At 53.2% G+C, this 22,482-nt stretch overlaps 1 protein-coding gene across 50 annotated transcripts in view; it reads right to left on the minus strand.

Moving 5' to 3' along the window:
- LRRFIP1 (LRR binding FLII interacting protein 1) overlaps positions 1-22,482 on the minus strand; it is a 139,793-nt gene that overhangs the window by 19,263 nt on the left and 98,048 nt on the right. For 5 of the 50 annotated variants that reach the window (XM_072719076.1, XM_072719067.1, XM_072719042.1 and 2 more), the window contains 10 exons: positions 20,361-20,438; positions 18,977-19,021; positions 17,463-17,528; positions 13,409-13,486; positions 7,481-7,516; positions 6,929-7,054; positions 5,395-5,466; positions 3,284-3,454; positions 1,184-1,276; positions 54-146 (listed from right to left, as the gene is read on the minus strand). In XM_072719076.1, coding sequence (XP_072575177.1) covers positions 54-146; positions 1,184-1,276; positions 3,284-3,454; positions 5,395-5,466; positions 6,929-7,054; positions 7,481-7,516; positions 13,409-13,486; positions 17,463-17,528; positions 18,977-19,021; positions 20,361-20,438 — 858 coding nt within the window. Of the gene's footprint in view, positions 1-53; positions 147-1,183; positions 1,277-3,283; positions 3,455-5,394; positions 5,467-6,928; positions 7,055-7,480; positions 7,517-13,408; positions 16,234-17,462; positions 17,529-18,976; positions 19,022-20,360; positions 20,439-22,482 lie in introns of those variants that run through there. The other 45 variants (XM_072719080.1, XM_072719074.1, XM_072719072.1 and 42 more) reach the window with 18 other exon arrangements.

Here is a 22,482-nt window from a genome sequence, read left to right on the forward strand (position 1 = left end):
ACTGCCTCTGCTAGCGGACTGGCCCTTTGGACAGGTTCACGTGGGAATCCTACCCCTATCTTCTTGTCTTTCCACTCTATTGTTTCCTGAAGATCAGAAATCTCCCTGATATAACTCGCCTGCTTCTGCTGTAGCTGTCGGATTTCCTGAAGGATAGGAACAGATAGAAAGGAAGCAGATAAAGGGTTAGGCAGGAAGACAAAGTGCGGGGGCAGCTAATCCGAGAGCTCTGAGTGCCCATGCGCCCACCGACATGTGTGGAGGGGGTACGAGCCCCATTTCCTGCCTCGGCCTGGGTCCATCTCTGCTCCCTGGAACCTCTTCCTTGGCCTCGCCCCCAGGTGCCAGAAGGGCAGACACAAATCCCGCCGGGGGAACATGCTCACGTATAAGCGCCAGCTCAAGTTCTGATCAGGGGAAAAAGTTAGACCCGACCCCGTATCGGTTTCCTATCACCAACATAACAAACTACCCACAAATCCTGAGGCTTAAAAACAACACAAATTTATTCTCTTATAGTTTTGGAACTCAGAAGGCCAAACTGAGTCTGCTGCCCCAGAATCAAGGTGTGGGCAGGTCTGGCTTGTCTCTGGAGGCTCTAGGGGAGAACCCGTGCTCTGCCTGCCACCCCCAACCTTATTTTTGGCTCGCAGAAGCTGCCACACTCCTCGGCTCATGGTCCCTTCCTCACATGGCACCAGCCTCGCTTCCCTCACATCTCCTCCTGCTGCCCCTCTTGCCTCCCCGTATGAGGACCATGTGATGACGGAGAGCTCCCGGGGTAATTTAAGGTAAACTCCCCACCACGAGGTCCCTGCCCACCGTCCCTTCTGCTGTGGGGGGTGGCACCCCCACCCCAATGAGGACTTAGAACTTAGAATGCCCTAGAGCATCCTCCCCACACATGGGGTCCTGAGTGTACACGCTGTTCCTCTATCTTCCAACGTTCCAGGGATCAGGATGTGGACACCCCAGGGGGCCCCTGCACTGCCTGCCACAATGCCCGACACACACGAAGCCCCCAGAGAATGAGAATCTTCATCGATGAAAACCATTTTTCTTACGCGAGGCACAAGGCATTAGCCTAAACTCTTCAGTTTCCAGGTAACTGTTACCTTTCACACTGACCCACCACATACTCCCGAGACGCAGAAGGGAAAGAGAACCAGGAATTCACACCCACCTCGAGCATTTCTTCCCTTTGCTTCAGGGCCTCTTTCACTTCGGCAAACTGGAACTGCAGGATGCTGTGGGCGTGCTTTTCCCTCTCAAACTCCTACAAGGCAGGAAAGAGCATGGATGCAGGGACAGAATCACACCTGCTGTCTTGCACGCTCCTGTGAACTGCACGGGTCTGGGAACCAGCTACCTCTGACCACGGCATCATGATTCTCAAGGCCTTTGTCACAACACGAGCCCACATCTGATCTCCCGGAAACTCTCCCTGAGGACCTGATGCACCTGACAGGTGCCCCTGACTCCTGAGGACCTGTTGCACCTGACACGTGCCCCTGACTCCCTGATGCACCTTCAGGTGCCTCTGCTCCCAAGGACCTGATGCACCTGACAGGTGCCCCTGACTCCCGATAGGCCAGCAGTGGGACCATGTGCTCGGAGGGCCCAGAGGTGTGAAGCACCAAGGATGAACGATCCCTGATTATGAAGTTCGATTAGGGATACTCTTTAGGATAAAAAGGGCATAAACACGGTCTACCCTGGCAAGCGGATGGCCAGCTCTGTACTCCAGGGGCCCCACTCCAGGGACAAAACAAGAAAAGGTGGGAGAGGAGAAGGCGCTTGCTGGTACACGGCCGCTCCCCTAGCCCTCCCCTCCCCTCCCCCCTGTGACATGACAACATGTGCTTCCTGGTCTTCGGCTCAGCTCACAGCCTGCACAGCTCCTGAGGATGGTTTGGTGCCCACCTGACTGCCGACAGTTTAGGACGGGAGGGGATATGCTTCCCAGCTCAGCCAGGTGTAATTCTGGAAGGGTTCTGACCTTGGCTTCTCACCCGGGCATCATCTGCTCACCCACTTTCTGAAGCCTGGGGGTGACTGGGACCCTCCCAGCTGCAACAAGGGTCTGCTGGTCCATGTTCCCCAGCTTGGGACAACATTCTAGGATCATCCAAATTCTCTGGAATTAGATGTGGGGGTTCTTGCTCTACTTTCTGATGCCTGAGGAGGACATCCCAGGAACACTGAGAACGCACTAGAGTATCCTCCCCACAGGTGGGGTCCAGGGTGCACACACTGCTCCTCTATTTTTCCCTGTGACACGAGGTCTCCTGGGAAGTTTCTCCTTTCTTTCAGAGTTTAGCTTTCAGAAACTTCCTAACTAAAATTCTTCTTTAGTTTCTAATTCAATTCTATAGCCGTCAAAGAAGGAGGCCCTTGAATTGTTAATGACACACTGGTTTTAACCCTTGGGAGTTAGGGACCAGAACCAGCTAAAAAAAAAAAAAAAAAGATAGTGACATTCACAAATTAAATTTTCTGTTTACCTCAGCAACTCTGAAACATTGGACAATATCCTAGGGTTTGACAGACCAACTAATTCTGGAAACTATGAAAATCAAGTATTCCTTGCTTTATATCCCACAAAGACATCTAATTAGTCTTTTGTCACCGATTTCAACATAGGCTCAGACTTCTCACTGCTATCATAAATTAAGTTAGCTTAATGGAGATCTGTAATTCTTAAATGGAATAAGATAAATGAATATATTTGCAACTATTTCTCCATGGTGTTAAGAGATAACAAAACACAAATCCAGAAATGTATACTAATAGGAAAGTCACCTTTTTTTTTTTTTTAAAGATCTTATTATCATGTCATCTCTATGCCCATGGGGGATCAAATTTATGACTCCGAGATCAAGAGGTACACACTCTACTGACTGAACCAGCCAGGTGCCCCAAAAGGAAAATCCTGAAGCACCTAATTATGTCCATCTAAACATGCTGGTTCTTTGTAGGCCTGTTTTTTCATGGTTATGACTTTATCATACATGCAAAACACAGTGTTCTCCCAGTAAATTGTTTCTCATTTACAGAGTGGAATTGTGCATATTAATGTTGCAAATCCCTCAGCAAAGAGCATGGCATTCTTACAGATATGTTTGGGCTTCCTGAACAAATGGAGAACTGTCATTTTTCCAAAAAATAAAAAATGATCATAAACACACATACACACACACATGCACACGTGTGCACATGCCCCACAGATGCGCCGTATACCACATGCACACTCTCTACCGCTCTCTCTCAGACCGAAGCTTACTTTGCTTTTGTCTTCGTACTGCCGCCTGGACTCAGCCAGCTGCTCTTCGAGCTCTAGCAACATATCCTTTAGGGTGTCAACCTGGTACATGAAATTCGTCTTTTCATTGTCTAGCTGAGCATTAGAAACCATAGCCTTCTTATACTTCTCTTCAACTTCTGCCAGCGAGTCCTGCAGAAACCGTGTCATGTTTTTGAAATTGTAGAAGAGAACAAAAACAAAGATTAGTTTAGTAGTCTTCAAAAAAAACAAAAACAAAAACAAAAACAAAAAAAACCACCTAGCCCTAATCTTAATTTCTTAGAGCAAATGGATCAGGATAAGAAACACACGCTAACTTCAAATGCACAGAAATTCCCCCTTTTCAGTCGGGTCACATCGGGGTATTAAGCACTCAGAACATTAGTTATCGACTCAGAAAGTTAGTTCTTAATTGTATCCGGGAGGAGGACGGCTTCTGTGGCCATCGGACAGGGGAGGCTCGCAATGGGCAGGCTCTGGGCGCGGGTAGCAGTAGCCTGACTGCATGACTACGTGGTGCCCGCTGGGCCGTTCAACAGGTTTCTGAAGCAGTCACTCAAGAAATGTGACCAGGACCCAGAAAAGAGCCAGTGTGTCACCTTAACAAACACCTGCCACTTGCTGCTGGCTACCCCCTGTCGGGGCTCGTGAACCAGGAAAGGATAAGGTGAAGTTTTAAGTTTCGGCCTCCAGGACAACTAAACAAGCTATTCAGGTCTCAGTGGGTCAGCCCCGGAAGGACAAAGGGCATTCCTTTGAAGGGACAGCCCAGGGAAAGAGGTCTGCAATAGAAACACGGCCCTCCTGCGGACACCCTCGTTGGCCAGGCAATGGAGGAGGGCAGCAATTCCATCCCCATGCAGAGATCAGGGGAAGGTGACCCCAGAATGGGGAGGGCGAGTCCCTGGGTGTGAACCACGGAAGCTAAAGGTGGGCACTGCGTGGTCAGGTGTGTCCGGTTCCACAAGGAGGCCTCCCGGACCAGTGCTGCTCTTGCCTGCATGTGCAAACCAGGGCAACGATTTCAGGTGGGACCCGCGGTTCCTGGGCTGGTTCAGTGACTTAATTCTCCCATGCATGAAAGTCAATCATGATTTCCCCCTCTTTTCAGGGAGAGGCGACAAACACGCCAGCGATTTATTAGTAATATTTTTAAAAGATTTTATTTATTTATGAGAGAGACACAGAGAGAGGCAGAGACACAGGCAGAGGGAGAAGCAGGCTTCCTGTAGGGGGCCTGATGTGGGACCCGAGGATCACACCCCTAGCCAAAGGCAGAGACACTCAACTGCTGAGCCACCGAGGCGTCCCTTATTAGTCATTTAAAACCCAACATGGCCTTTCTCCGGTGCCCCTATGACAAAAACAACTCAGATTCTTCTGGGGGGTACTTTTTGGGGAGCTGAAAAGGGAGTAACAGGCTTGCCATCTACTCCTAGATCCACAGAGAACACAGTCCTCAACTACCCGCCTCCCCACCCAAGAACATGGCAACTAAATTTCTTGGCTGGCACGATACAGCGACTCTACATTCCAAAAGGAGCGTGTATTTGCTCAAATAAATCCAGGATGGTGCACACTCGGAGGCAGCTTCAATCAGTGAAATCTTACAGCATGCAAGTATTCTGGATGTTTCAGAAGCCCAGTGACTCGGACTGCCTTATGGGCAGACATCAGATTCTTGGGGAAGCAAATCAAGTGAAGCCTTGTTTGTATGGAGCTACTATGGACAGTGAAGAAAATCCCAAAACCCTACGGTACAGTTGTGTGGGACGTGAGAAAAAACTGGGCGTGAGCCGGGGGAGGAGAGTGAGTCCAAAACATGCATCAGCAAGTACGTTAGTACTTAAACATTAGTACTAGAAACGTTAGTAACTGTTTCTACCGAGGGTTACGGGGCTCAGGAGTGGACGTGGAAGCTGCTTATGGGAGAACGCTCAGGGCACAAGCCCTCGCCCGCGTTCCTGACACCCAGAGATCTGCAGTCTGGAGGCTTCTGAGAGCGAGCGTGCAGTCTGGGCGACTTCTTTAGGGTTTTCTAAAGTTAAGTTGGGTTAGTACCATAAGCCCACACTTGCATAAGCTGGTACCTTCATCTCTTTCAACCCCTGCATATATTTGCCTTCTACGTCCTGAATCTGGTCCTTCAACTCACTCAGTTCCTAGGAATTGGCAAAAGAAGGAGATGATAATGGGGAAAAAGTGAGACCGACCACCAAGAAAGAGAAGCCGTCCTCTAAATCTTTTCTACCTCTGTGTCGTTTCCCTCATTTGGGCAGTGATTTTCTTTTTTTGTTTGTTTGTTTTGGTTTGTTTTCCTTAAGTGTTGAAGGAAAATACGATACATTTCAAAATTATGGAGATTAAAATCTTGCTCATTGGACACCTTCATAAAATTTAGCTCTGCGTCATTATATTTCTGCACAATTTTAGACAACAGGCTGAAGAGCTTCTGAAAATGAAACGACTTATTTTATTCATATTTAAGAGTTCACTCCAGCTCTTTGGGTGCCTGCCTTGTGCTAGACACAGTGACATACTAACGATGGGCCTCGGCAAAGCTCTGTCCTGAGCTGATGACGGAGCTCCGAGTCTCCACCCTGCCCTCTTGGTGCCCACTGTCTGGTCTGAGCTAGCCTCAGTACATGCTCGCTGAGCCGATGAATGGTGCTCTCGAGCAGAGATGAATTATGATTCCAGCAATCTCTACTCGGACGTAGCAAAGGAAATGAACGAAAAGAGCTGCTGGAGAGCAAGGGAGGACGTTTTGGGAAGAGCAGTCCGCAGAAATCGTTCTTACAAAGCGCAGGACTCTGAAGGCATTTTCAGGGAGCCCAGCCCAAGCCGTGGCTGATGCTACATCCCTTCTCTGACCTCCCTGGCAGACGGTCATCCAGCTTTCAGACACCACGGGCAGCTGGGTTTTAACTATTAGAAAATTCTTCCATCAATGAAACCAAGTCCGATCTTTAGGTTTCCTCCTCGGGCCTTGGCTCTGGTCTCCAGAGGACGGAAGAGCCCGTCCCCTGAGGTCCTAGGTAGTTTAACAAACTGTACTGCCTTTCTCTCTCACACACTCGGAGTGGCCCCCCCCTGGACAGTGAGGACGTAGCAGAGACTAACGCTTACGTTCCAGTGGGAGAAGAAAAAATCCCACAACGATAATCTATTGAAGGCATATGTGTATGCTACAAATAGAAAGGAGGGGCACGTGCTAGGCAGAGGGGGACCCTCAAAGAGCAAGGCAGTGTGGTTGGGAGCAGCAAGAAATGAGCAGCGAGTCCCACACATTCCACACAACTGAAGGCCACGTGTCTGTGCATGTCAGGTATACAGAAGTGGCCTTGCACCTGCTGGGCAGCAGGGCGAGGGCCCCCAGCAAGCCGTGCCCGGACAGCCGAGGGGGCGCAGAGGGCACCAGTGTGCCCAGCGCGGTGGGGCGGGCAGGTGCGCCTCCTGTGGGAGAGCTGAACCGACCTGCATCTCGGTGTGACTAGAACATGCGTTTATGGGACACAGGGGACTCTGGACCCACAAGAAAGATCCAGGACTTAACAAATTTATACTCGAACCCTGATTTTCATAGGAGGCTCCTCTAGGTCGTAAGTAGGTTAGCAGCCTTACCTTGATTTCCCTGATGGATGCCTCCGTGTCCACAGAGATGGAGGTGTCCCCGCTTCCCCTCCGAGAGGACGTCCCACCCAGGGAGGCCAGGGTGGCTGCGGATAGGCCGGGCAGGCTCCGAGACCCCTAGAACGCCACAAACACTGAATGTGATTTCAGACAACAGTCACCTGTACGTCGGCTATACAGGTACCTTTACTTGAATCCTGTTTTCGAATAGGAAAGTCTTGAGCAGCTTATGCAAACCCGTAAGGAAGGCTCATCTGGGGGGCCTCCTGGCTGCTTGGGACCTATCTGGGTGAAGCCGCTGGTCCCCGCGTGGGCCACGGTGAACGCTGCTGCTCTCCCGCAGGAGCCAACACACACCCTGGAAAGGCCTCCCGGGGACCCAGAAGGACGAGGTGCCGGCAGCTGGGCCACACGCAAACCTGCTCACTCCCGGGGGAGCATCTTTATTAAAGATCAACCATCGTATTTCCTCATCAGCTGCATCCATACACTTGGGCCCCCTGTGGATCATCGACAACATGAAGGCTTCCAGAAACTCCTTACCTTCTCGGTGAAATCCTTTTCTGGTCTCTCTTCAACCTGTAGAGAAAAATGGGCACATGCTAAATACGTGAGAGCGTCAGATGGGTAACACGGGCTCAGAGGGTGAGACGGTACCACGACATTAGCTTCCTTTGTAATTTAAGAACTACTGTGCCAACGAGACCTGCCGACAGGCTCCTGCCAGGCACGGCGGGGCTCTCGGGCGGCTCGGTGTGCCAGCCTCAGCTCCCCGGGTGGCTCTTCAACGTTCCTCATATCTGGACGGCATGCACACGGGCCGCAGGAGGGCTCCCGATCGGGGACTTGATAATGAACTGAACCGGAACCTGTTTCCTTCACAGCTTCCCACAGCTGTGCGTGTTGGTCTCGATGTGGGGGGAGGACGACAAGCTCCAAGCGTGTTCACCCCCGACATTACTATGGTTACAGCCCGAGAGCAGGACCAGGCCTCTTGCTACCTGGGTTGCCAGCAACAAAAAGCAGCGGAGCCAATTGCAACTCTTCCTACTTCTCATGAGGAATGGAGCCATGGGTTGACCATCTTGGGATTGAAGACTCTGGTTTAACCATTTTGGGATTGATGCCCAGATGTGGGGAGCTGGCAGGGGGTGAAAAGTGAGACCCCCACCCCTCGCTCCGAATCCAGCTTCTCACGTTTCCTGTTTGCACATGTCTCTGAAGCAACTCTGTCCTTGGCTTCAGGACCACAAATCACTAAAACACAACGATGATCTATTGAAGACATACTGTGCGTGCTACAAACAGAAAGGAGGGGCACGTTCTAGGCAGAGGGGGGACCCTCAAAGGGCAAGGTAGCGTTGTAATCTGGTATGTAATCGGTGTCCACATTCCAAGAACAATGGAGGCTCAGGCCGGAGTCTCAGTGGGACCCACAGCAGCCTATGGAGCCCTGACATCGCCCCCAGGGGACACCCTGAGCCTCGAAGGTGTCTGGGGGGGGGCGGTCCACAGGCTGAAGCTGGCGCTGGTGCTGCTTCTTTCTTTTCTGGACATCAGCAGAGCAAGGCCAACTTTCTCTTTTATCTGCACACTAAGAGCTCCTTCCCGTATGTAAGCCCATCGGGAAGGTCAGAGAAGGTGAGAAAAAACACCGTGTTCGCTCTGTAATTTGGAAAACATCAAATAAGAAAAAAAACCCAAACCAACGCCATAGCTAGCTCTTCAGTGTTCAAGAAAAGTTTAAAAACAGTCTCAAAAAAGCCTTTGCCCAGAAATACATAATGAACCCAGAATGTGGAAACTTAGGATGTGTTTTGAAGTAGAGATCGTGCAGGGAAAAACTTAAGCTCTCGATGAGGGTTCTAGACAATCTCTGCTTAGCCGCTGTTTCCAATCTCTCGGGGACATACGAGGCTAAGTCTGCCTCTGAACGACAGAGGACACCCGTTTCTGAAATGCTAAGGACGAGGAGCCCAGGGAAAGGAGCTGGTGCAGTCCCCCGGGCTGCCACTAGCCGGCAGCCTGCGTGGAGCTTAGCGGGCGACGGCGCTGCACCTGCTCATAAAGGGCCCCTCACCTTCCCCTGAGCAGAGTAACCCAGGCCAGGTGTTCTAGTTTCGCCATAATGCACAGCGTTTGACCTCTGGAAAGAATATATATATATAAAAGAAACAGAATCGAAAACCACTTTGAATCCGTCCTCGGGGCTGCATGCCATGGTGCAGACACGGAGCAGAGCGAGACCCAAGGGGAGGCCATGGGGCGCACCTGCTGCAAGAACCTGTCGCCCACGCCGGCAGGGGCCTGGGACGAGCCACGGCGTCCCCGCCCGCGCCAGGACAACAGGGCCGCACGCCCCGCGGGCCTTCACTTTGTTCTTGCCCTGGACTGGGCAATCCTAAACCTTTCAGGTCGGCGAGAAAACGTCCCAGGAACAGATTTGTGAAACAGGTGTGTACCCGCATTTCATAGTCACAGCTGAGCAAAGCTTTTAAAATCACAACACATAGACAGGTTTTAAAATTGGCTAGAGACGGTCACTTCTAAAATATTTCTGTTGGATTTTAAATGATGGCAACGCTTCCTTTCAAAAACAGGTGATCAAGGTAGCGCACCGGGATTTTATTAATCCCAACCTTCCGACATCGTGCCTCTACGAGCATGCTCCCAAGGCTCACTTAAACGTAACGTCTGCTGGGGCCGAAAGGTCCAGGCCTCCCCTGTCACCAGCTGGCCTGCCCCCCCCCTGCTTAGAGACATAACTGGACATGTGGGCATGGCCGGGCCCTACGAGAGGGGCCGGGCACAAAGGAACCCTTCCCCAGGACGTCGCCAGCCCCAGCCGGGCAACCCCAGACCCCAGACGGCAAATGGGGCCAGAGGAGCCATGTCGACGCACGGTCCCTCTCAACAAACAGGCAATAGTGACCACGGCTCAGAAAACACCCACTTTAAGGGAAATTTCCCTTCAAATATGAATAGTGCTAGAAGTCTTCCATTAGCGTGGAGATTTTGGGTTTTAATTCAGTAACACTGACGTTCTCCCGAGTGACTTGTCCTTGAACTCATGGATTCGTAACGCATGACCTGTGTTTCCACTTGCTGCCCCTGCCTCTTCATACAAACATAAAACATGAGTCACTGAAGTCTTTGTTTTTCTAGCTCAAACCGGCCGGAGGTTCCAGTTCATCACTCATGCTTTCTCTAAATACACACAGGGAACATGAATCTGGCCTCCACTCAGGACACCTCTGATGGCTGTTTCAGAAACACGGCAGCCTCTCTGGATTCCTGGCTGGATCCTGGGGCCCAGACGATGCAGATGTGTGGGCTTCACCAGGCGAGGCCCTCTGTGTGGGTGGCTTCAGGCCAGAACCAGCGAACCACCCGATTCAACTCTCAAAGCTCCTGCATCTCTTCCCAGGGGTTTTCTATCACATGCGCGCCCACTTGCTGCCTGCCTGTCTTCCTGTCTTCTCCGGCCTAGGTATCCTGAGGGCCGCAGCAGGTCAGTCGGTGTGCTCACCACTAGCCCTGGGCCCAGCACATTCCAGGTACCCGATGAACACTGGCTGAACGCGAGGGCCACAGCTTTCTCGAGGGGAAGCCCCCAGACTTTCTGGACAAGAACATCCAGCTTATCTACAGAATGGAAAAATGTGAATGAGGTCAGACAGGTAGGCCCGGAGATGGGGCGGCATCCACTCTGCCTTCCTGCAATGCCGAGAGGACCAGGGGGCAGGGGGGAGGGTCTTCGGAGGCTGAGGCAGCTTCCTTTTCTTCCAGGAGAACGAGCTGCCACTCCCTCCTTTCTGGTGACTTTTGCTCTTCAGAAGGCCCCTCCTCCACGCCCAGGGGCACCAGCCTTTCTTCCACACCCAGCCTCCCTGGGCTGTCCCTGGCCCCAGTCCTATTTCCTTCCCAGAGAGGCCCTGTCCCCTGCCCTCCCTCACACTCCGGGGATTCGCATTCCTGATGATTCACCAGGCCTCGGATCACTCCCCGGGAGCCACAGGACTTGCAAGGGCAGGAGACGGCGAGTTGCCAGTCCCCGGTTCTGCTGGTGCCCGGATGGGGCGGGAGGATGGCCCATCCCACAGTCTGCGAGATGCTGACCTTCACTCGCGACATGTGCCAGTGCCAGCCGTAGGGCAGCTGGGGGACCTTTGTCAATGAGCAGTTGTCTCGGGGAAGAGAAAAGATGGTTTGTGTGTTCGCGATGAACTGCAACATTGGCTCAGCCCCAAATGCCCACCTTCCCACCTTCCATTCAGAGCTCGGTGAAGCCAGATGCGGGCACAGTTCGGTTTCCTGGGCTGGAAATGCAGAGAATGAAGACGAGGAAGAGCTTTGGAATCCGAGGGCCCTGCAGCCCCTGTGCCCACTGCTTCCTCCCCTGGACGCGGCCTGGAGAAGCTCCCAAGGATGGGGGACTCGGAGTCGGGGCGCAGCTGGGGCCAGGCCTCCCCCGGCCGCCCACCATCGGTCGGCAGGTCCCAGGGGCACGAGCCTAACGCCACCTCTTGTTGCGGTCACCCACGGAACCCGTTAGATGTGGGTGAACTTCACAAATGGAGAAAGCATACGACATGGAAATCCGTGTCTGATCCCGACCGCTTCCGTCGCAGTGGCTAGAAGTCCTCTTATCCTGTGACTTCATCATGATGCCCGAAGAACCCCAGAGCGGTTCAAGAAGCGGTTCAAGGTGGCGTTTCCAGCTCCGTGCTTCCCGGGAGCTGCGCCGAGGGGCCCTGCGGTCCTCCGGTCCCCAGAGCCGCCTTCTGCCAACCGCAAATACTCGTACTACTTTCCAAAAGGTGAGTGAGCTCGAGGGGGTGTCACGCCTAAGGAGGAGTCCCCGTTACGTTTACCGTGGAAAGTTCTAAGGCTCCCCGCGGGTGAGTGCATATATACTGTGCTACCACGGGGCACGAAGCACGCACAAAACGCAACTCGCCCGACTTAAAATCTGACCTTACACTGAACAATGAACATCTTCCTATTACTGCTGGGTTGGTCGTCGGTGGAGCCCTCCTCCCCCACCAGGAAAACACCAGCACAAGCCCAGGGATGAATGGCTCTGGCCTCGGCCTTGGAGTCAGGGACAACAGAGCAGGGGCAGGAGGCCCGACTCAGCAATAGGGGCTCAGCTGCCAGGGATCCTTTATTTGCTTTCCCCAGAAGCAACCAGTATCTGCATTTGCATGCAAGGTCAAGGCTTGAAAAGACTGTATCTAATTTAAAAAAACAAGCAAATCACCAGCAACCAACAGGTGCCTCTGTGCAAGCAGAAGAGCTCAGCTCGATGGCCTCTTCTATTGCCAGGAACCCTCCCTAGATTAGAGGCATCAACACGTCTACCCGTGGTGCTGTGTCACTAAGTTGAGGACCACGCCACGCTTCTCTGTAACTGAGGAGCAGGGCAAGAGACCCACTTTGCCCATTTTGCTTCCGGGCAGCCGGGGTGTATCAGGGAGGGCGCCACTGGCCTGTGATGTGGTGGGCATGCCCAGCACACAGCCCCAGCTCCTGCCCACTGGACGTCATGCCAGCCCGCCCAACCCCAGATGCGCCCCAGGCAACCGCCCTGCACCCTCATCACTGGAAGAATGTACGGTAGCCTCACACAGAGCAGCAGACTCAAAGACACCGAAATCCCAATGGCCCTGGGAAATATGCGCAGCAAGGACACGGAAAGGCTGGGACCCAGCTGGTGAGGGACGAGAGCCAGAGGGATGGTGGGGGTGGGGCAGAACCTGGGACCCCGGGGCCCTTCTAGCTGGTCCAATGACAGGTGACATGACAAACAAAACATCAGAGGCAGTCGTTCCAACTTTTAAATCATGACCCGTGTCCCCACCCATGCACCTGGCGACATCTGCACCCCCTATATCCATGCACCTGGCTATATCCTGCCCCCTCATCCATGCACCTGGCAACACCTGCACCCCTTACATCCATGTACCTGGCTACATCCTGCCCCCTCATATCCATGCACCTGCTACATCTCGCCCCCTCATCCAGCACCTGGCTACATCCCGCGCCCCCATATCCATGCACCTGGCTACATCTCACCGCCCCCCCCCCCCCCATCCAGCACCTGGCTACATCCCGCCCCCCACTGGACCAAGTGTCCCTCCTCCTCCGGGTCGGACTCTCAGCCCCAAACACTGCTAACTTCTTACACTGATCCTTTAGAAATGTCGCAGTGCCATCCCGCCCTCAGGGATAATAATATGCTACATTTGGCAGCACCTTCCCCCAACGTGGCTCTTCTTAGACCTGAAATAAATCACGGAAAGCCCTCCCGCGTCATCGGCGTCTAGTAGGCCAAGGGCTGGTTTCAGAGGACAGGGGAGGGGGAAGGACCCCGGCAGAGCGAGAGCGGGAGCGGAGCGGGAGCAGGAGCAGGTGCGGGAGAGGGAGCAGGTGCAGGAGCAGGTGCGGGAGCCGGAGGCATATACTCACCACCGGGCTGGCCCGCGCCGAGCTGGCTCTGGACGAGGCTCGGGAGCTGGAGTTGAGGTGGCCGCTGTGCTCCGAGGGCTGCCCACGCAGCCCGCCGCCGCCGGGACGCAGACAGAAACAAAGGGACAGGGTCAGCGGAGGCAGGGTGGGCCCGGGGGCGCCGGCAGCGCCCCGCGAGCCGTGCAGGTCAGCCGCGTGCAGGCAGAAAGGACAGGGCTGAGCGCGGGCGGCGGGCTCGCCTGGGAAAGGAGGGCTGAGCCTGTCACAGCTTCAAGCACATGCCCGCTAAGGACAGAGAGAAATTAGTCCTAATATCAAAAGAACAGAGAATTCCTGGTCAGTGAGGAGAAAGTAACACAAAGCGTCCGTTCAGCTCGGAGCGGAGCCCGCCTGGCGGAGGCGCAGAGGGGCCACGCCGTCCGGGTGCGCACGACAGCGACGGGGAGCGACAGGAGCCGCCTCCGCCAGCACAGAGCGAGTCGCCGGGCGGGTGCTTGGCTGTCTAGCAGCGGGACACAAAGCCTGGTCGCTTGGGGTTACTACAAAGCCAGGCACGGCTCTGGAAAGCGCCAGATGCCCCGGTCTGCTTGCCTGCCTGGTCCGTCCGTCCCTCCGTCTGCCTGGACGTGCTCTCTGCCAGCAAACACCGCTAACTGACCTGGCAGCTACGCCCTCTGGAGTAGCCCTTGTGTTCACGTCTGTTCCAGTCCGAGATACGTTCTCATGTTTTTGTTTTCAGTCTTACTTTCCTCTTGAGCCAGGTGGGGGAGTTGGGGAGGCAGGATTCAAACCGATTGAGGGCCACAGGCACCCCGTGGACTGTGGGGTGGCCTGTGGGGGATCGTCCCCGAGGGCTGCACAGCCCAGCAGCAAGCCCCTCCACCCAGCAGCCCCCAGCCCCGATGCCGTGCACCCTGCCAGGCAGGCACCAGCTGCTCTCCCCGCCGCCCGCGCCTCGCCGCACCTGCAGGCCTTCTCTCTATTGCAAATCATAGCAGGCACCGGACTTCAGAGGGGCTGCTCCTGACTCTCATCTTATATTTCACCTTTTAGTTTGCACATTTTTCCACCAGAATGCAATCCCCTGAGGGCAGGGTCCGTGTCTAGTCCCTGCTGAATCTGCGGGGGCCACACGAGGCCCCGCACAGAGCCTGTGCTCAGGAAATACTTGTTGAATGAACAGTTTCGACTTTAGACCATAAATAAGCCAGACCCACCCTACCTACCTACTCATTATCCTTCTCATTCCTTCCCGGGAGTAAGATTAACCTCCTAGTTACACTTACATGCAACACCTTGTTTCAGATGCACAGATGAATACACTGTACGCACACCATATGCAGGAGTTCTCTGAGCATTTGGCACAGACAAGAACTGTACCACTCTTGCTACTCTCATCTTTCGCTTTATTATTCAACATAAAAGAAAATACCTAAGGTCAGTACTCTAAGACAGAAGAATTTTGCCTTTGAGTTCAATGACACAAGAGAGAAGAAAACCATCCTATAGAAAAATCCTACTGAGTTCTTGGTCGTTCGTCTTCTGGTTTACTGTGCAGAGACAGGACAAGTTGCTGTTAACAGGGCTCACTGCTGGACCAAGGTTTTCTAACTCTCTAATCAAAAGCTGCTCTCCAATCAGCCGACCTGATCATGCAGGAAAAAGTACGTTTAAGGTCTGTACCTGGTCCACATGCCACCTTTGGAATAGCTTGTGTTTGGGAACCAGTGTGGCTGATGTGGGGCTGACGTAAATTATAAAGATCCTGCTCAGGTGCCAGCTCTCACTGGCTATGGGATCTTGGAAAAGTTACTTTAGCCTGTCACCTGGGACATGGAATTGCACGGACACTGACCACACAGAGGTGCTGAGGATTATGCAGGAGAACCCACGTGGGGGCTCCTCTGTGCTGTCACTTTCTGCCACAAGTGGCTTTCATGCTCCTGGATCAGATGGCACTGGTGCTCATGACAGCTCCTGGCGCGTCAGGGCAACTAAGGTCACTTTGCACACAGCCACAGTCCTTCCGACACCATGCACACAGCCTAATAATGGTGAGGAAGATATAAAAGAGCAAAACAGTGCTACTTAAGAGGGAGCTAGTCATTCAATCTCTAATCATTAAACCATAATTAAGCCATTTAATTGTGAACACACACTGTAGTTGAGGCTACTCCCCGGGGAGGCTAACAGAAGCTGGGTGCTCTGAGATGGGGACAAATCTTCCAGAATGGGATCAGGACCAGCCTGCGCAAGCCTGGGGTCAGCCTGGACTGACTTCCAAGCAGAGGGTCCTTCTCTCCAGCTCTGGCCTGGGCTGAAGGACAGGACGGGACCCCCGAGCCGTTGCCTCCTCACAACGGGTGTGTGAATTAGCTGGTGGCCACAGGTATGGGCGGGCCAGAGCCCTGAAGCTCTCTCCTCAGCCACGTTCCAGAATGGGGGAAACGCATCCACCAGGAGGGCAATGTAGGGGCAGGGCTGGGGGAGATGCAGAGGATGGAGCTCACTGAGCCTCCCTCCCATCCCGCCAGCTAATTTGCTAACAAAGATCTCTTCTGAGGGATTTTACCCCAGGGTCCAATTTGCCCAATTTAATTCAACAAATGCACACTGAGCTCTTTCTGCATGGGAGTGTGGTGTTAAGCGCAAAAAAACTTATTTTTACTCTTTGATGACTTCTGCACAGCTTGGCGTCAGGGACGTGTGGCTGTATTTTGGATATTTGTGCAGTCGGGACAAGAAGTTTTACTTCCTTAGCTTCCCAAATACCACTGCTCCCAGGTTGTTCCTACAGGAGCACAGAATAAGAGTGCTCAGCGGCCTGAAAAGAACTGGGGATGGGGGTGGGGGTGAGGGTTGCCAGCTGCTCTAAAAGTCCACCTGTAGAGGCTACCCTGAAGGAGAATCTACGAGACCCACAGCCCACCTGATCGGAAGCTCTACTTCAGTCCCTGGAAAAGTAAAAGTCCCGGTGCTTGGGAAAAGTTTCATTCTCTTGAAGAATTAGTATGCTATCTCTTTTCTGATAAAAGGAAATCATATGGTTGCATTTTATCTGTCACAGGCAGGCCAGACCCGTTTTCCCCAGTAGGCATGAGTTGTGAGCTTAACGGCCTCCAAAAATGTTTAAGAACTGAGAAAAACACTTAATACGGTGGGCTCCACCCCATTTCGAGCGGTATGCGATATAAAATGAACAAATGTTTAATTAGATGTGCCCAGAAACTAATGCTATGTCAATTCATATCTGTAAAAATTATATTCGAGAGAAAACTGTAGGTGTTGACAGCTTTGTAGGAATTCCTGAATATTCACAAGCTATGATAAGCCAGAAATTGGATTATTTAGCCAATTACGTAGCCCATGAACATCGGAAGCACCACTAGAGAAGCACTCTGGAGGAGTTCTTAGTAAGCCCGCACGCTTCCCGGGGCCGGGACCCAGAAGCACCGGGGACGTCCGGCGTCCCCTGCTCTCAGGACGGGCCCACTTGCTTCCTCGCTTCCACAGATGGGCCCATTCTACTTTGCTCCCCTCTTTCTTTCGCTCATTTTTTCACTCAACAAGTATTTCGGGTACTGACTACCATGCCTTTGTGGTGAGATCCGAGTCTGTCATTTCAAGTCCTTGGAGGAGGTGGAAAGACAGCAAAATAAAAGGGAATGCTGTGCGGGTAAGATCCTGCGTCCTTAAATGTGTTCCTCTTCGATTACCCAGAGGGGACAGTAATTTGTGGCCTGTGGATCGCCCCTCTTCTTCCTGTCAAGGGCCTCGCCCCCCTTGTTAGCGCTGATGCTTTGCAGGGAAAGAGCCCTGGGGCCTCAGCGACGCCCCGTCTTCGCGGTGTCACCTGTGTGAGGCGCTGAACCCGCCCACCAAAGGCCTCCCGGCTCACGGCACCTGTGACCCCACTACCAAAGAGCATCGAGATGAGGCGGTGTCGCCTCCCTAGAACCCGGTTAGTTCTCTGCAGCGGCTGGAACCGTGCGCAGTGCACTACTTGGGCCTGCGGCCCGCGGGGCGGACTTGGGAACCACGGAAAACGCCTTACAGCATAGGAACCGCAGGCACTGCCCCGCCGGGCGCCGCCGAGGCCGCCGTCGTCGAACACGGACGCCTGCGACAGAAAACACGGTCAGGTCAGGGCGCCCTTCTCCCCCGGCTGGGACCCAGGACACAGGAAAGGTAAGCTGAGGAAGAGGGACCCGCGAGGACAGGCCGTGAACAAACCCTGGCGGGCGACATGCAGGGAGGCCCCCAACCGCGTCGCAGGCTGAGAGCGGAGCAGGACGGGGACACACGAAAATCTAAGAGAGGAACCAGGTGCTGTCTGTCGACCGGCATGGCACGACATCTCCGGCAGGTCCTTGAAACGTACTGTTTCAGAGAAAAACACCCCTTGCTGAGTAAAAACCTGTTCACGGAGATTTAAAGTGAGCGGATAACTCAAATATCCTGAATTATGCCATGGCATCCGCATGCTTGATGTCGGGGAGATGACACTAGCAGGAAGTGACCTTGGAATAAAACAGCATGCCCGTTATAGCTCAGGACTTTGCAATTCTTTAAAAATTGCTACCTAAAGAACAATATTTGATTAATGTGAAAATCAAGCACGGAGGGTAAACAGGAGTTTACAATACCGTGAACGGCCACGTGAAACTTCTCCCAGCTGAAAGGACCTTGAATTTTCCCCATTTCCCCTTGAGGACACAGCTGGCTCGTTCAGCCAGTTTTACACTAATTCTTAACTGGTGGAAATCCAAAAACTTTTTAGCAGTACAGTACAACTGCCTTATTTAGCGTCAGTTTGCTGCAAGACAGAAGTACCTTCTATTTAAAACTGGAAATTTCCAAAGTAATACAGCAGCCAGTAGGGTAACATCTGTTAAGGTTACCAAAGCAATACAAAGCCCCCAGATGAGGTCAAAGATGTGGCTGCTCCATTCCTAGCTAACAATCCTAGGCGAGCACGTGTCTTCCTGGGGCCCGAGGTGGTATGACAGCTACTGTCAGCCGCGGGGAGGGATAAAACCCAGATCCGGCCAAGGGGGGCCGACAGACACCATGGCACATGTAAGGTCCACGTAAAGGGGTGATTCACACGTAGCCAGGCTGCAGACATGTGCATCCACGCTCCCGGGGCAGATGTGTGACGGAGCAGAGTGCGTGTGTGCAGCGTGGCTGGGGGGGTGGGGTGGCCAAGTCAAGGGATGTTGGCGGGGTTGGGGAGTGGTGTGGAATGGGGTGGAGGGAGCAGGTCAGGGGACTGTGGCAGGGGAGATGGGGATGAGGGCAGGAATGGGGGATGGGTTGGGGGTGGGGCAGGTCAGGGGATGGTGATGGGGAGGGGATGAAGGCAGGGGAGATGGGGTGGGGGCGAGGAGGCAGGTCAGGGGATGGGGATGGAGGATGGGGATGGGGGATGGGATGGGGGATGGGGCAGAGGGTGGGGGCAGGTTAGGGGGTGGGGATGGAGATGAGGGATGAGGGTGGGGGTGGGGGATGGGGGTGAAGGGCAGCTCGGGGGCCCAGGGGCGGGGGATGGGCGGGCAGCACACGCACCCGGTAACTCCCAGCAGGCCGGGCAGCGCTGTACAGATAGGAGGGCTGGAGGATGAGAGCAAATGGCAGGTTTTAAAAGCCTTGAAAAAACAGCAACAAATAACAGTGACAAGATAATCACGATGCTTTTAGTGATCATGACGGCCAAATTATCGCAAAAGGATTAGAAGGGAAAAAAGTCAATGTAGGGCCTGTGCTTTCAGTACATCTGAAAGATGCAAATCCAACTTTAAGAGAGTAACCGTCCCCGGAATCTCTGAAATAGGACTATGTTCTAGTCACTTCTTTTCAGGCATTCCTGGAGGGAAGGGTCAGGGAGTGAGACAGAACAGTGATAAGCTGAAAACACCACGGCAGCCACCAAACCCACAAGTCAAAATCCGGGTTAATAGCGCACTCGGGGGTGTTAATACACAAAATTCCACACAGGAGGGAGCGTGGCGGAAATGGTGCTTTCATTTCCCTCAAACGATCCCAGCCACGGTGGTGAGGATCCAAGAGGAGCTGTGGGGCTGGGCCAGCCGGCCAGGGTGGCACCTCCCCAGCCCGGGCAGTCCACATCCGCACCACCCACCGGGCGGAGTCGTTCCCCGGGCGGGCAGGTGCCAGAGCGAAGGGCAGCTCCCGGTGCAGACGGGCCCGGGGACCAGAATGGGATCATGACTCATTCCTAGGCGGGGGCCACGTAAAGGCCACAGCACAGGGCCACCGCCAGTCAGGGCGGGTGCAGGACCAGGGTGAATCACTCAGTGAATCACTCAGTGAGGCAGGGACACGACAATACAGGAGATGACAGTTCAACCTCCGCAGTGGGATCTGTATGGGACGGTGACAGCGAGGTCCTCGTGTGAGAACGGGACGTGGGTTCCTAGACCCGGGCGCCTGCCCCCCACACCGGCCTGGGGAAAACAGGAAACAGAGGGGACGCCGAGCCAAGGAGAGAGCACCATTCTCCCACTTCTCGAAGATGGAGGAGTCCGATTAAGCACAGAAGCCTTCCAAATTGCTTCCTGGACACATTTACAAGAGAAATATATTTTTAAAGAAACAAATGAAACCCCAAATGGGGAACAATTGCTGGAAAAGGAGGAGAGACCCAGGAGACTAATTCTCCGGACTTGAGCTTTTGGAAACATACACTTAATAGAGCCTCTTTCCCCCTCAATTCCCTCTTCTCTCTATAAGGTCCCAGATTCTTCTGATAATGTTTTAAAACGTTCAGAGGAGTCTCAGCAGGTTAGTCGAGCCAAATACGCCTGCTGAGCTCTGCTGCCCGGATTTCAGACAGGAGAGGTTGAAGTGTCCTCGTACATTTGGGTAGAAAGTGACGTGATGGACACAGAGGGAAAGAGAGGGAGGGAAGGGGGTGACAAGGAGGACAGACCCGGCTTCCAGTCCGGACAGACAGGGGTTTGGGAGCAAGGCCGCCACCGGGAGGCCCGAGGTCCGAGCCGCAGAGTCCCTGTAATCAGAGCGGGCAGGACGGGAGGAGGGCTCAGCCCTTCGTTCCACCTCAAACGTAAATTCACACACAGCTGCCTTTCGGGACAAAATCGGCAAAGGACATGCACTTGCTGGGAGGGGAGAACGCAGGACGATCAGAAGGCAATAAAGACAGGCGAGTTAATCGACAAAACTATGACATGGGACCAAACCCGTCCTGAGCCGACACAGAGGCAAGACCAGGTGTCACTAATTCTCACTGATCCCAAAGACCGTAGGGGGGGTTTTAAGGTCTTTGTAATTTGGGCTCTAAGTTTTCCAGTTTGGTGGGAAAAATTCAAAACCAAAGAATTGGCAGAGATCTCAACCTTTAGTTTATGTAATATTTCGCTGGACGTGATCTCTGGCACGGCTTCCCTTAGGTGCGTGTTCAGGGGTCAGAGGGGACGGGACAGACTAGCTGGTGTGCTTCTGAGACCGACAGTCCACACGGCATTAATGCGGAATATGGCTCTATCCACTGTTTCCCCAAACTAAATGTTTTGTCCCAACCAAGAAGAGGAAGCCAGCAGCTGCGGACTACTCGGTCAGCGATGCTCGACTCCGCCAACGAGCCCGGGGTGGGCCCGTGACGATGAAGTGGTTCCATTCAGGTAACCTGATGGTATCTTAGGATATCCCGCCCTCCCTTCAAGGTCCCACACCCGTGCCTGTTATTCCTCTGTCTTGCATAAGCTTCACCCACAGGACCTGAGGGGCAGGCAGGTGGAATCCGAGGGGGTGGGGGTGGGGGGCATGGAGACTTTCTAATATTTCACACAAATACTGAAACTTGTTCCAGCAGTTGGGAGGACACGGTGTGGAGAAGCCACTTTGTCAACCGCTCTGGGGGACATGGAAGACACTAAGGGCAGGACCCAGGAGGTGGGGGTGGGGGGTGGGGAGAGGGTACCCACAGCTGCCGCTGCCGCTGCCGTGCCCGGGGTATGGGTCAAGCCTGCAAGACTGGAGAGATCTTTAGAAGAGTCTTCAATACTCCACACTACATTAATACTTTGCTGTTTTTATGTTTAAATAAAATCAAACAAGCCCATGTGTGTTGTTCAGGTAAACAGATACGGTACCTACGGAGCACGGTAATTACTAGGAAGAATTTGCGGGCCGGTGAGTAAAAGATGACCTCACGCAGAACAAGCGTGGGGACGTGTGGCCTCAGGAAGGTTCTGATGGTTCATGTTTCCAATGGATCAGCTCTAATTTTGGCTTTAACGCTCCGAATGTGGGCTATTTCTCTTAAGTGAATTTAAGTGAGTCAGAGACACTTTGGTGAATGAATCAGATGCCTATCACCACCTTCTACTTTAGAGCAAGTGTCTCAGCTCGTAAAGTGAGGAGGAAGTAAAATTTTCAGAATGACGGTGCCCTTCGCAACGGCAAAATCCCCCACTGATTCCACTAAAATACACACAACGCACAAAAAATTCAAGGTGGTGACACCCACCACTACGTTGGTGCTTACAGCTGATCTTATATTCAGTCAACATTCACCTGCTGAGGGAGGAAGGGATGGAGGATTTATTCATAGACGAGGCTGGGGGGCAGCAGTAGGAGTCTGGAGAGTGGGCGAGCAAGCTGAGGGGGCATGTAGCTGGAGGCCCCTGCAGCAGGGGTGAAAGGTGGGAGGCGGTGGAGAGGAGAGGGAGAAGGACCAGGGGTTATATTCCTGTGGCTCTACCTGCTTAGTTTCTATTTATTTTTTTCCAGTGTATTCCTCATGATTCAGTTCACATCCGTTGATATGATGCTTACTTCTCCCTCTCATCCTATTACTGCTGCACTAGGGCATCTGCTGAGGGGGGGGGGGGGTCTGTCTTCTAGAAGCAAATGTTTCCCGAGTACATACCTATCTCACCCGTTTATCTTTGTGATCTTCCTACCAGAATTAGCTCCCTAGTGTTTGCTAAGTGAATACGAAACCTGAACAAACAAGTCTTACCTATTATAAGGGCTCTTAAATAATTCAGAAATAACTGTGCCTGTCGAGACCGATGCGTGTCCTTGAA

Source organism: Vulpes vulpes, chromosome 9, assembly GCF_048418805.1.
Source record: "Vulpes vulpes isolate BD-2025 chromosome 9, VulVul3, whole genome shotgun sequence".
Classification (NCBI taxonomy): Eukaryota; Metazoa; Chordata; class Mammalia; order Carnivora; family Canidae; genus Vulpes; species Vulpes vulpes.